The sequence below is a fragment of the Crotalus tigris genome, unplaced genomic scaffold (assembly GCF_016545835.1).
Source record: "Crotalus tigris isolate CLP2741 ecotype Arizona unplaced genomic scaffold, ASM1654583v1 scf7180000024382.2542628, whole genome shotgun sequence".
Classification (NCBI taxonomy): Eukaryota; Metazoa; Chordata; class Lepidosauria; order Squamata; family Viperidae; genus Crotalus; species Crotalus tigris.
In genome coordinates, this window is record NW_024100552.1 from 1211032 (window position 1) to 1225630 (window position 14599).

At 41.7% G+C, this 14599-nt stretch overlaps 1 protein-coding gene across 8 annotated transcripts in view; it reads right to left on the reverse strand.

Moving 5' to 3' along the window:
- Nucleotides 1-14599, reverse strand: part of OSBPL1A (oxysterol binding protein like 1A) — a 63011-nt gene that overhangs the window by 24649 nt on the left and 23763 nt on the right. For 7 of the 8 annotated variants that reach the window (XR_005554879.1, XM_039328576.1, XM_039328578.1 and 4 more), the window contains 2 exons: nucleotides 2276-2438; nucleotides 573-729 (listed from right to left, as the gene is read on the reverse strand). Coding sequence is in view for 7 of the 8 variants with exons in the window: in XM_039328576.1 (XP_039184510.1) it covers nucleotides 573-729; nucleotides 2276-2438 (320 nt within the window). In the remaining variant the exon portion in view is untranslated. Of the gene's footprint in view, nucleotides 1-572; nucleotides 730-2275; nucleotides 2439-11535; nucleotides 11818-14599 lie in introns of those variants that run through there. The other variant, XM_039328580.1, reaches the window with a different exon arrangement.

Here is a 14599-nt window from a genome sequence, read left to right on the forward strand (position 1 = left end):
AAGGGAAAAAGTACATGTATTAAGTTCTCTCCATAGTGAAACCTGATAAATTAGGTATCTATTACATGTAACTGAGGAACTATTGTTCTTTGTTACAGATAAAAACAACAGATGAAGGAGCAATACCTGAATGCAACTCCTCTACACATTTTTTGGCTCTTAATGTTTTTTTTAACATATATTGAAATTATTGGTTAGCTCTAATTTGTATAAACCTATGAAGGAGATCAAGTAACTGAAAACTAAAAAAGCAGCAGAGACACTATTAAAAAACATGAAGAAATAAGAGATAGTATTGATTTTAATAAGACTAATTTAAATGAATTAGAAACATGCATTGTTAAGAATTCCTCTATTTAGTTTGTGTTATAATAAAGTCATATTGTTCATTTAATATTTTTTTCTAATGTTCATAAAAAGAAAAATGTTCCTGTTAAGGTACAGTTGTTTTGTTCTTCTCTGTTCTCCAGAGAAGAGGCAGCAGTATCCCCAATTATCTGTTAGAGGTATTAGATGAGTTTTTGTCAGATAGCAATAGAAGCTACCTCTCAGGACACTAGGCAAAACCATACCTGTGTTTTTTTATGCCATTTGATAGAGTCTCTTGATTTTTATTTGCTTTTTCTTCAGACATGTTACTTGTTATAGTGTCACTAGAGTCCTCGCTGTTTTCCAATGAGAAGCTAGTCACAGTTTCAAATCCAGTAAATGATTTTTCAGATTCTGAATCTACAAGATAGACAAATGTGAATTTATTAAGCTTCAGGGTTAAGTCTTTCACAAACTAATTAACAGAATCATCTTACACAGCAGTAGTTGTTGCAGTCCTTACATTGTATGTTGTAGATAACAACCACTATATAGGACAGACTGGCAGAACACATCCACAAACACCAAGTAGCAGTCAGAAGACATGATGAAAATTCTTTAATTTCACAACATATAGACAGATTTAACCATAGTTTCGACTGGGAAAATGTGACCATCCTAGGCCAAGCCAAGCTCAAAAACACCAGGGAATTTCTAGAAGCCTGGCACTCTGACAAATCAGGCATTAACAACATCTATAGATTATGCAAAAGAGACTATCACCCAGCCCAAAAAGGAACAAAAAGACCCAAGTGCCTCTCCACTAGCAATCAACACCCAGATCAGCATAGATTAATTCCAAGGTTAACATCAGTCCAACAATCAAGTAAATAATAGCCCAATCAAGAGACTGCCAAAGAAGCCAAAAGCAAACAGCCCAATCAAAGACTCTCTAAGATCATCCCCACTAACACTGATAGGCAAGCCACTAGAATATAAACTGACAGCAAACAGCACTCCTTATAGCACTGATTATATTACTTAGTTTGGGTAATGAAATGTCTGCAAGAAAACAAGCTCACAGAGCACCTCATCTACATTTATCAAACCTGGTATAAACTATGTGGTATGGATATTTATTTAATTAAATATAGTTAGTGAAACTATTTTTCACTCATCTATTTAACAATGCCCTCCCTTTTGGTACTTTAAAAAAACACAACTTAAAAACAGCTTTCTGGAAATCTCTGTGGGAATATATCAAGATTTTCCAGGTTTCATAGTGGCCTAAACAATTTCATATTACCATATCTTTGTTCTGAGGTTTGAATTACTGGCAAAGTACTCAATATATTAAACATACCTTAACATACTCTTAGCATGTTAAATCTAAAAACCCTTCTTTCAAATCTAGCAAAAAAATCAGATTTTTCATTCAAAAATTCATGAAGGTGCACATAATCAGTGTTTTAATTCCTCACCTTGTTCCCAAATACAATTTTCCACAGAACAAAAGGGTGCCTAAATGGACATCCTAAACAGCCACCAAAATGATAATAAGCAAAGAATAAGCCAAAAAAGGCAAGATACTTGGATTTTTTGCAACAGCAGAAAGTAATAGCAAGAGCAACATTTGAATCTGATAAATGATTCTATGTATTTATCTACACTGATAAATTGTAGTAATGTATCAGATTTGGTAATCTAATCTAATAACAATATGCAACATGTTATAACCTGTTTTATAAATTCAGCCCCATTTCTTAATTTGGTGCCTGAGTCGGTACTTACCATAATTAGCTTTTGAATCTCTCATAAATTTCTTTTTCATTAAGCTCTTAATTTGCATTCAACAAATTGAACGAGGAATATAGATGATACATTGGGGTGTGCGTATCCATTAATAATATCTATATATGTCTACCAATCATAAACACATTGGTGCAATGAGTTTTAACACACTTACCTGATATAGCATCATAGAATTGTTCCTCACTAAGGATGCTCAGGGGGGGTGACCCTTTGACTAGGGTTTGCTCCAATTCATGGTGTTCAGTGGCTAGTGTTTCTAGAGCTTCAGATAAGATCTTACTTTTCTCTTGCTCATGCTCCAGTTTCAGATTCCTTACCTATAAGTAGAAACACATATGAATAAAATTTAATCACTCCCAAGAATGTGAAACTAAAAGTTATTTCAAGAATAGGCTCTAGTTTACAACAAACTTTTAAAAAGCAAATTAAAAGCTAATGAGCTATATCATGCAGTTGTTTTATGATTTTGTCACACTGTACTATTTCAGAACATTACAAAATAGAAATGTTTTAAGAAAAAGACTTGACTAGGTGAAAACTGACAACTAAAGTTAAAGTAGTATGAAAAGTAATAAATATTTGCAGTTTAATTATACTTTTATTAACAGCTCTGTGTAATGCATGGAACTACCATAATGAATTTCTGCCTCCCCTCTGCCCAAGCATTTATCTCATGCTTTCACAAAGCAGACATTTTGCACATTACCAATCTGTAAAAAAAAGCACACCCACACTATTCTTCTAGTTTACAAACACAATTGTAAGCAATTGTTATTAGCCTTGAGTAGGTAACTCAATTCTAAATAATCTTTTCATCTGAGCTTGGGTAACAATTTTACTTGAAGATCAATTTCATACAATAGGCCAACCTACCGAATAGTCCTACCGAAAATTTCCTGTCATTTAATTTAGATACTAAGGATATGGCTGCTTTCATATTCATAGCAAAGTCATTTTCTATCTAAACCATAACATCAAATAAATGGTATTATCACTGAACATACTATATTTGAAAAAAAAATCAATTTGTTTTGAATATAGTTATCTAGTTTTTACTGACTTGAACCATATTATGCTAATATTGTAAATAAGCCTTATAACCTGGCAGTTAATTTCCATGCTCTGTTCACAATTTTGGTACTGATTTTTAAAACTGTCAAAAGGTAGCCTAACATATCATAGATATTTTAGAAGCTTCCGTTATGTGTGTCCTATAGGGAAACCCTATTTTCAAATTCTTTTATACACAGACCTAAAATAGCATTTTCCAAATGTAGGATCTTTTCTATAATAGTACCTTCTACTTCTGGAATTCCACAAGATCCCCCTCTGACAAACTTTGACAGTTTGGATTTATGCTGTTTCTACACATTTTAATAACACAAAAACAGGTTTATTCATGATAAAATTTAAACATGCTTTAAAGCACAGGTGTCAAACTCCCTGTGTCACATGACGTGTCACGACCTATCGCAACTTTTTTTTCACTGCTGGAGTGGGCGTGGCCTCCATATGATGCAACCGGCCCATGGGCCGGCAGTTTGGCACCCCTGCTTTAAAGCCTGGCTTGCTTAAGAAGCAAAAGCCCTTGCCTTTGTTTATATAAATTAGCCTCATGTAGTTAACTATACAAAATATTTTTTATAACATTGTATCAAGCTATTCATTAAAAACTCAGAAAAATCTAGGGAGAACCTAGTTTGATGCCTACATTTTAACAATTAGATATACATTGCTGGAAAATAGTTATTATAAAATTAAAATGCCTTCACAGAAAAGACTTTCTCTATGTAGCCATTCATATTAAGAAAACCATGATGAGAGACTGGAAGAATGAAAAGCTCTGACCTCATAGCAAGGATTCAATTAGTACTTCATAACAGCTTCATTCATTCTCCAAACTATGATTTGCAGAATAGTGAATGAACACTGTGTTTGCATACACCTTTTTTATTTTGTCCTCTTCCATATTCCCAGTGTACTTAATTTTCTAAATTAATCAACCTATAATTCACCATCAGATCTAAACCAATAAACTACATTTTGAGTTCTAACTTCAAATCAGGGTTGTAAACAAGGTCTGATCCTAGTTTCAATTCAGAAAGAATAGAAAACTGCAGCTTCATTAAATTAAGAATTAAGCTTTGAATGTGTGAAGACAACACATAATCCTCTTTATAATCCTTTTGATATAGCTACGAGAGTTAACAGTTTTGTTTTCCTACTTACAGTACTATTCTAATAATTTCCAACTGCTGCCACTGTCAATCTATTCTATAAAGCACTGAGCAGAAATAAATCTCTTTTCTGGCCAACAGTATGATGTTCTAAAGATAGCAAGCTTCCACCTAGTTTTCTCCATATGATCATATACCTGAATATATGATTCACTAAGCAGAAAACACGATATCCTTTAGCCCAGGGGTCAGCAACCTGCAACAGTGAAAGAGCCACTTGGATCCATTTCCCTCACAAAAAAAAAATCCTGGGAGCCGCAAAATGTGCGCGCGCACACGCGCGCGCACGCGCATGCGCACAGAACACAGGGCTTGATTGAAGAGAGGAGCTTAAGGCAAAACGTGCGCCTGCCCTGCCCCCCATCCAGCTCTGGTATGAACGGGCTCTGCAGTCCTGGCTTCTCTTCCCTTCGGAAAAGACTGCTCTCCCCTCACCCCGCGCTCTCCCTCTCTGGGACTTTCTTCTTGCTGCCTTTTGGCGCGAAGGTTCCCAGGGAGCGGAGGAGGAAGCCGACGGAGAGAAAGAGCTGCTGCAGTGAATGTTCTGAGGCAGCAGAAGACGGTCGCTCGGGCTCGCCTATCTCAGCCTGCTGCAGGAGGCTGGAGTTGAGGCTTCTGGTTTGCTCTGGGAGGGGTGCTTGGAAAAGGGAGGATGGGAAGCGGAAAGTGGGAGAAAGGACGCCTTCCAGCTCTCTGGGGTTCTTTCGCTGGGAGGTGAGGAAGCAGCAGTTCTGCTCCGTGGGAGGTGGGAGCAGGCAGCCTCTCCTTCAAACTTTGCCAAGTGACTCCAGGAGCGAAGCGAGCTACGAGTCCTAGGAATGTCAACTTTGCGAAAGAGGGAGGCGATGGTGGGATTAAAATAAAACGGGGGGGGGAGGTTGAGGAAACCCAGCAGATGCTTACATCAGAGGGCCAGCAAGAAAGGCAGGGAGAGGAAGAAAGCTTTCGGGGCTTGTGCACAGACATAGCGGACTCTTTCTCGTCTCCTGCCCTTGCTGCATCTCCTGTGGAGATCATTTGCAGCTCTCTGTGTCTCTGCAGCTTGCTTCTTGAAGCGATTTCAATCAGCCCCATTCATTGCCAAGAATCCCCATGGAAGTCAATGGAGGTCTGCGGCGAATCAAAAAGCCAGCTGCAGTACCTCCACGTCCGTTGATTTGACCGGCTCAGCGGCCCGGGGACGAGCAGGAACCGATGCCCCCACTGCCCGCCGGGCTTGCTGCCTGGCCTGGGGAAACACAAGGCAGGCTTAGCGCCCCGGGGACGGCCAAAACCCAATGCCCCTGTCGGCCGCACTGCCGCCCAGCCCGGGGAGACGCGAGGCAGGCTCAGCGCCCCGGGGACGGCCAAAATCCAATGCCCCTGCCGGCCGCCACTGCCGCCCAGCCCGGGGAGACACGAGGCAGGCTCAGCGCCCCGGGGACGGCTACAAACAAATGTCCCCGCCACTTGCTGCCTGGCCCAGGAAAAAACAAGGCTGGCTCAGCGGCCCGGGGACAGCTACAAACCAATGCCCCTGCCGCCTGCCGCACGGCCCGGGAAGATGCAAGGCTGGCTCAGTGGCCCGGGGACGGCCAAAACCCAATGCCCCTGCCGGCCGCCACTGCCGCCCAGCCCGGGGAGACGCGAGGCAGGCTCAGCGCCCCGGGGACGGCCAAAATCCAATGCCCCTGCCGGCCGCCACTGCCGCCCAGCCCGGGGAGACGCGAGGCAGGCTCAGCGCCCCGGGGACGGCTACAAACAAATGTCCCCGCCACTTGCTGCCTGGCCCGGGAAAAAACAAGGCTGGCTCAGCGGCCCGGGGACGGCTACAAACCAATGCCCCCGCCGCCTGCCGCACGGCCCGGGAAGATGCAAGGCTGGCTCAGTGGCCCGGGGACGGCCAAAACCCAATGCCCCTGCCGGCCGCCACTGCCGCCCAGCCCGGGAAGATGCGAGGCTTGCTCAGCGGCCTGGGGATGGCTACAAACCAATGCCCCCGCCGCCTGCCGCACGGCCGGGGAAGATGCGAGGCTGGCTCAGCGCCCTGGGGACGGCCAAAAACCAATGCCCCTGCCGGCTACCACTGCCGCCCAGCCCGGGGAGGCGCGAGGCAGGCTCAGCGCCCCGGGGACGGCCAGAAACCAATATCCCCGCCATCTGCCGCCCGGGGAGACACGAGGCCGGCTCAGCGGCCCGGGGACGGCTACAAACCAATGCCCCCGCCGCCTGCCGCACGGCCCGGGAAGATGCGAGGCTGGCTCAGCGCCCTGGGGACGGCCAAAAACCAATGCCCCTGCCGGCTACCACTGCCGCCCAGCCCGGGGAGGCGCGAGGCAGGCTCAGCGCCCCGGGGACGGCCAGAAACCAATATCCCCGCCATCTGCCGCCCGGGGAGACACGAGGCCGGCTCAGCGGCCCGGGGACGGCTACAAACCAATGCCCCTGCCGCCCAGCTCGGGAAGATGCGAAGTCAGCTCAGCGGCCCGGGGACGGCCAAAAACCAATGCCTCTGCCGGCCGCCACTGCCGCCCAGCCCGGGAAGACGCGAGGCTGGCTCAGCGGCCCGGGGAGGGGCAGGAACCGATGCCCCCGCCGGCTGCTGCCCCCGCTGGGCCTACCGCCTGGCCCGGGGAAGGGCAGGAACCAATGCCCCTGCCGGCCGCTGGCCCCGCCAGGCCTGCTGCCCAGCCCAGGGAGACACGAGGCCGGCTCGGCTGCCCCTCCGCCTGGTGCAGGTAAGCCCCCTCCCTCCTCCCCACTCACCCTCCATCTCCGGGTCTGCTCCTGCTTGGCCCACTAGGGCCGCAGCTTGCGGGAGGGCTGGCCCTTTCAACGGAGGCTCTGCTGGGCCGCTCCCAGCATCGATCCTGGGGCTTCCCCGCGCGGCTCTCTGGCCACATGCACCTCGGACTGGGCCAGCCCCGGAAAGGCCCTTCCTGGCCACCAGGGGGCAGGGCATCTGGCTGCAGGGCCAATCGGGAGCAAGGGGCAAATCTGCATGTGTGTGAGAGAGAGAGAGATAGAGAGAAGGGAAGCACAAGTGCCTCTCTGTCTCTGTCTGTCTCTCTCTCTATGAAAATGGCGGAGAAGGCTCCGGAGCCGCAGGAGGTGGCTCAAAGAGCCGCATGCGGCTCCGGAGCCGCGGGTTGCCGACCCGTGCTTTAGCCACTGCTACAGAAAAAAGCTGATAACTAAGGTAAAGCAAGTTGAAATTCAAACTCATACTATCTTTTGATCTTTTAAAAAAAGAATGGTTCTAATTTCTGCATAAAATAGTTACTAACTGTAGCAATTTTCCTTCCATTTCATTAAAGAGTGCAAGTAATATTAATTATACAATTACCAGCAAGAGTAACAAAACGAACATTATGAATCCTGAATAAATTCTAGTACATTAGTGGTCAATCTGTTGGTGTGCATCTCCCATAGTGGCCATGTTAAGAAAGGTTTCTGGCATAAATTCAAAAACTTCCATAAGATTGCATATTGGCCATATCTGCTCCAGTAAATATTTTGTTTCCTATTAGATGAATCCTGACAAATAAGAACCTACAGTACTAAATATCCTGAGAAATAAGAACTTACAGTACTAAATATCCAATAAAATTCTGACAAATAGGAACCTACAGTACTAAATATTCGATACAGTATCTAAAGAAAAAATCTTGAGGATTTTTTCTTTAGATATTGTATTAGATATTTAGTACTGTAGGTTACAAGAAGATGTAACATTTTATTGTATATCTGTCTTGCAAATGAATACCTTTTCATTTTTGTATTGCTAAATGAAGGATTTCAAGTAGAAGTACTAAAAAGGGCAGTCTGACCACGGGAAAGCGGCTGCTTATTGAAATAAACAAAGCTGGATCAGATGCCCTATAATTTGATAATAAAGTCTTGTATATCCATCCTGGGTGTGAAATATAAGATTAAAACAAAGCAAATTTCAAACAAACATGTCAGATAATCCCAGAATTATCATTTTCTAGTAGAGGATTATGGCATCTGTAATAGGCTCAAGACAAGCACAACAAGTTAAAATATTCCAACACAGATTTTTAAACCTCCCCATTTTCCAGATTATGATTTTCAATCTCATTCTGGAGACTACGCTAACAAAGATTCGTTAGTAAAGTTAATACAAAGTCCAGTGAATACAGCTGGATTTCCGAGCAGATTATCATGTGAGTAGCAAGCTTAGGGACCAGCAAGGTGTTATTCCTCTTTTCAGCCAACAGCTGAAATAGAATAAAATTAATTCAGCTGTATACTCATAAACCTGTAATATTAACCACTGCTGCAACAGTGATTTTTATTTCTAGGAAAAGTTTAAATATTACAACAAATATGTGATCAAACCTATATTTATGTATAAAACAAAACTTGTATGCAACTCATTCTACATGTGGCTAATGAAATACAAATTGGACAAAAATGAAATGAAAAAAATAAAGCATGAGGTTATTCCTAGATACCTATATCCTTATGCCAGTATATCTTTTACAATCCTTGCTAAGTGTTGACAAAGATCCTTAAAGCATACAACATTCATAGTTAGAATTTATTCTATGTAATACAATAAATACAATCAATAACCCTACATAATACAATAAATCAGAATATTAAACATGCCTGAGATACCTTCATTTGGTTTTATAGCTCGGAAATATTTTTCCTGAGGTTTCTGAGAGTTCCCTTTTTAAACTCTTAGTGCTTTTATAGGACCTAGTATATTCTAAACAATTATCCTAGAAGACAGGATTCTAGAAAGATTAATATATTAATTCTTTAAAAAGTTTACAGAGACAGGAATATTGTATTTACATATTAGCACACTGAAACACCTTAACCACATGGTCAATTCTGCTTAGATTTCTATTCCATCTTTATTTTCTTAAATTTCAAGATGGTGTGCACATTGTTTCCTATTTTTCCCTACAACTTAACTCTGTGAGGTGTGTTGGACTAAAAGGGAATGCCTAAGCATAGACTAGAATTCATGATCTCTTGATTTCTACTACAAAATAAAACAAAATGGCCTTTGCTTCCTACAATTTGAAAACAGACTTTGGAATGCAAAGCATAAAAAAGCTGTAAAGGAAGTAAAGAGAATGAATATAATATTGGTTAGTGTTGAGAGGCTTAAATGGCAAATGCAATGACCTCATCAACAGTTTTAAAGCAGATCCCTTTGCCTCTAGGAGCATTTTCTGGTAAGCACTAAATTATGTTCAGAGGCACAGCATTTATGGTGAATGCAATCTGAAAGGGATATATGCACATACTGTGAGAGTTTGTTGCCAGCTGTGGTTTCCCATCATATGTGCATAATCCAGGGTATAATCAATCTATCTGGGAAAACTTCTCAAATGTCCTGTCCCCTCCAAATGGTGAAAGAGAAGCATCTAGCCTTCACCAGGCTATGACTATTGAAAAAAAGGAGAGTAGAGGTTTTACATGCTTAGCCTTTTCTTACTACAGTAGAAAACCTGAACTGCACCTCCTTGGATAATCATCCAAGTATCCCCTCTGATCCTTCCATCCAGAATCACACACATGCACAGCAATCCTGCATCTTTTCTCAAAAGACCATTCTTCCCATCCAGACGTCTTGAGATCTATCTGAACTGTACCCTATTTGGGTTGCAAAAGTTTGCATAACTATAAATTGGAAGTAAACATTTAGGATATCCCTCTGCTGGTCATCTGGATATCTACAGCTTGGATATAGTAGCCCAGTACAAGGTTTATTGAAGGAATGGAAAGGGTGTGATCCCTATGTGACTGCCTTCCCTTCTTCTTGTATATGTACACCACTCCACATAATGTAAAGAAAGACATGCTACCATTAGCACTGTAACAATAAGTATATCTATATAAGACATTATTTGTCAAAGAAATGGCTTTAAGACATCAGATTCACAAGAAACATACAATGAACATATTATATTACCCGGTATTTTTTTAGTGGCAAGAATACACTAACAGAACAGAACTGTGGACATTGAATAATTTTTTTTCCAAACAGACTCTTGCCTTTTGTCCAATTAGTATCTCCCAAATAAATCTATTACCAAGAACTGTTATAACATTGATAGCAGGAAGTTAAAGGTGAAAAGTCAATGCAGCAAGTGAAAAAAAAACGCTAAAGCAAAATTTTGCGGATAAGTGGTTACAGAAAACTAGAGTGGATTAAATTAAGCAGTAGCTTCTTAACAAGTAACAAGCTGTCAGTATTTCTCATCCTTTGTTTCAATTTTTCAATCCGAGAAAAATGTTATTTCTATGGAAAACTCTAGTAAACAGAAATTATAAAGATTAAGATTACAATTCTAAATACATTTACTTCTCCAAGACCCTGAAATTACAGAAAAATGCTTTTGAAAGTAGGTGGGCTTTTTACTTGGTTTTACCGCTATAATTATATTGAAGTGAAACTGTCAGATTTCTAGCTTTTACTTAGGTACCCCTTTCAGACTTTTTAAAAAGAACGTGATAAACTCAATTTCTGGGGCAATTGCATCTATATACAATTTTATACATGTACAGCTTTCAAAAACTAATTAGTATAGTTCAATTCTACAGCCCCAATATACCTGCAGGCCTATTTATCACTATTAATATACTGTATTCTTACAGTAATATGACCAAATGATCAGCGCCAATATTGAGTTTGTCTATAAAATATCATTCAGTTCTACTTGAAAGGAGATGAAGAATATGATCTTGTGTTAACATATCACGAAGCAGCCAGCACCCTAAGTATCTCTTTGTTATAATTCTGAAGCTTTCTTTGCAGCCAATTACTTGATTTTACAGTAACGCATTTTGGCTGTAAACCCAAATGTGTATATAGTTAAGACTATATACAATTTATGAAAACTGAGTCGTTTTTTTTTTTAAAAAAAGGATTATCACTCTAGTGAGAAAAGAAATTCCAATGTCAAAGAAAATCCAAGAAGGCAGCTACCCTATTAAACTTTCAAACAGTTATATGAAACCAAAATCAATAAAAGAGATTAGTCCCTCAATTTTAACACGACTTTCCAGGAGAGGAAAAGACTTAATCAGAACTTTTCCAAATAAACATGGAAGGCCTCCGAATTAGGTTAGTCTCCAAGTCTATCGCTTCGTCTCCCCCCTCCCTGTCTTACCGTATCAGAGACAGTCGCACCCGACGCCTAGGCGGACTTACCGTCCTTCCCCAGCACGCAAATAACAGCGTCACAACACCGACCCGGCCAGTATTCGCTCCTCCAACTCCGTCAGGACATTGCTGACCCTGTGCGCAGCCCGGCGGGGTCACTTTCTCCGTTCGCTTCTCCTCTCCAACCGACCCTGCCGCTGCTCCCGGGACCGACACCTCTGCAGGGTGTATCGCGAGAGCAAAACCAGGCCGGTCCCCCGAGTCCAGTACGGATTCGCCTCTCTCGGGCGGTAGTAGAAGCCTGAAGCAAGATCCGGACGCGCGGTTTTGCCCTTAAGCGAGGAAGGACGGCGTTGTTACTATTCTGAAGCTTTCAGAATCCTGGCGCCATTCCAGCTTAATTAGGATGCCTGCCGTTACACCACACAGCCGGTAAAGCCCGGAGCCGGCACCGGCACTCAATTGCCGCTTGTGCGCTGCCAGGCGGTCCCTGTTCCCTGCATCAAGAGTTGGCACGCGCGGGCCAGAGCTCGACGCTCTTAAGAACTTAACTCCCCAAGGACAATAAACAACGGCCGGATGCATCGAAGAAATTGGATGCCTTAAGCCTCGTCACTCAGTAACCCAGTTCGGACAGAAATATTTCTGCCGGGTCCTAAAGGATATAATATACAAACGTAGCAAACCGCATGGAAGCACCTGCGTTCTGAAGAATTGCCCATCTCTCCCTTAAAAGACCCAAAGAAATTTGTTTAGGAGCACCAGAGTTCTCCCAATTGATTTGCAGCGGACAGTAAGCCGACTGGAACAACCTGTTTCTGAATATTTATTTATTTTAAGGTTATTTTAAGAGCTGGCCACATCAGCACCATATTGTGGAACTCAGACTTCAACTCCCAGAATTCCCCAGCTAGGATTTTTTTTTTTAAAATATTGCTTTTAAAATAAGAAAAAAGGAACAAAACACAAAAATATATATAAAAGTGAAAAAATACAACAGCATAAATAAAGTACGTCACTATGGTAAACAATTACAATTTTATGTATAATTAATGCAAATATTTTACAAGAATGTGCATACATATATGGGAGATTTTATACACGTCTGTGTATATAAAACACACACAAACATACATATACACATACTTATATACTGTATATATAAATGTACGGCAACCTCTTCATACCTACTATGATGGATGCCCTGTGATCATCTGATCATCATTTGCAAACTTCTCTTCCAGCTGCTCCAGAAAGTCAGTATGATTGTGCACAGAAAGGAACTCCTGTCCTGGGGTAGAAAAATGAAGCAAGATCTTGAAAAGCCAAGCTTCATTTCTCTAGTCCACTGAAGGAATAGCTCTTTATGCCTGTGGGGTGGTGGGGCTGGTGGAAAGAACACCAGCACTGAGCTGGAGAAATGAAGCAGGAATCCTAAAGATCTGAGCTTCATTGTTCCAGCCCAGTGCAGGAGTTCTCTTCCCCACAGGGAGGGGAAAGGAAATCCTGCACCAAGCTGGAAAAAGGAAGCAGAGATTGTGAAGATCCAAGCTTCATTCCTCCAGCCTAGTGGAGGAATTCACTTCTATGCATGAAGAGGAGAGGAACTCCTGCACTGAGCTGGAGAAATGAAATGGGGATGCACCCCACCACAGGAGTCCCCTTCTGAGCATGGAGGGAAGCTGCTTGCCCTCCTTTGGCAGGCAGATGTTTTCACTCTGTCCTCTTAACTATTGTAACTGGGAGACCTGGGCTCTGTCCACTTAAAGACGGCTTTATTCAAACCCAACATTCCAGTCCCAATTGTAGTCACAAGTGGACAACTATCTGTAATTCTTTATTCCATTCATCTCTTAGCTTTTGCATATTACATTGATTTATCAATAACAAATATCTCTGAAAATGATTAGTAGATTTTTCAGTTTTAAAAGATTTAACTAGTTGTTCTAGTATCTTGGCTATCTGAAGCTCAAAATGCTGCTGGTCCAAACAATAAGTGTCTGCAATTGACAACACAAGATTGCTTAGGAAAACAGGCATAATGAGACAAAACCTAGTTCTGCACACAATCCTAAATGTTTCAATAAATTCCATTAAATTCAACAGGTTTACTCTATAGTAAATTGTAATTGCTTACAAAACTCATTATTTTTGTTGTATGCTATTTCTTCTGTGGTATTTTTAAAATTCATTTTCTGAGATAAAATCTTATCTACCATCCCCCCCCCTTTTAAAAAGACACTAACATCAAGGCAAGGTTAACAATAAGGACTATGCTATGGAAAGACATCAATGAAAAGTGCTCATGTATATCCAATATATATATTAATGGGTATGAATAGCAAGAGCTGGCTTAATTACACATTTTAAAATGGATCTTAAGCACATCTATATTACAGAAATATGAACTTGAGAATCTGCCCAATTTTTTTTTCACCTTAATGGTAGTAGAAAACCAAAGACACTACAATTTAACAGATGGACATTTTCCTATAGCAGCTGGAGCTAAAGTGGCAAGGCTAATGCAAATCAAGGATCCAATATGCCACCAGGAATTCAAGATAAAAAATGACACCAGCAAATGGCTCAAGATAACAAGAATAGTGAGGCAGGACAGTGTACTAGGAGAAACCTACATATGCACTACATTACATTTACACTATTGATCTTAGTTTATTGTGGAAGCACAGCATAACTGACTTCACTCATTTGTGAATCCACAAGAAAAATAAAGAGAAAATAAACTGCATGCTGGGAGATATATCATCCCCATAGTCTTAAACAGCCGACTTTACAAAATGATAGCATAATTACTCCCCTTTGGTACAGTAATTAACTCCCAACTTCACTGACAGGAGGATACCTACATTCTGTTCTCCATACATTCTACTTTCATTTTCATTTGCCTTCAGCCTCTTCACAACATATTTCCCCTCCTCTAACCATACAGCCTTGACATAATCTATATAAAGACTTCATTGCTACAGTCTTAACGTTTATTTCCAACAGGAGATTCAAGCCTTAGAACTATATATTTAATACCTAACTAAAAATATGCTTGCAGCAGTTTCATGACACATGATTTACACTGTAGACTTACCATACATATTTA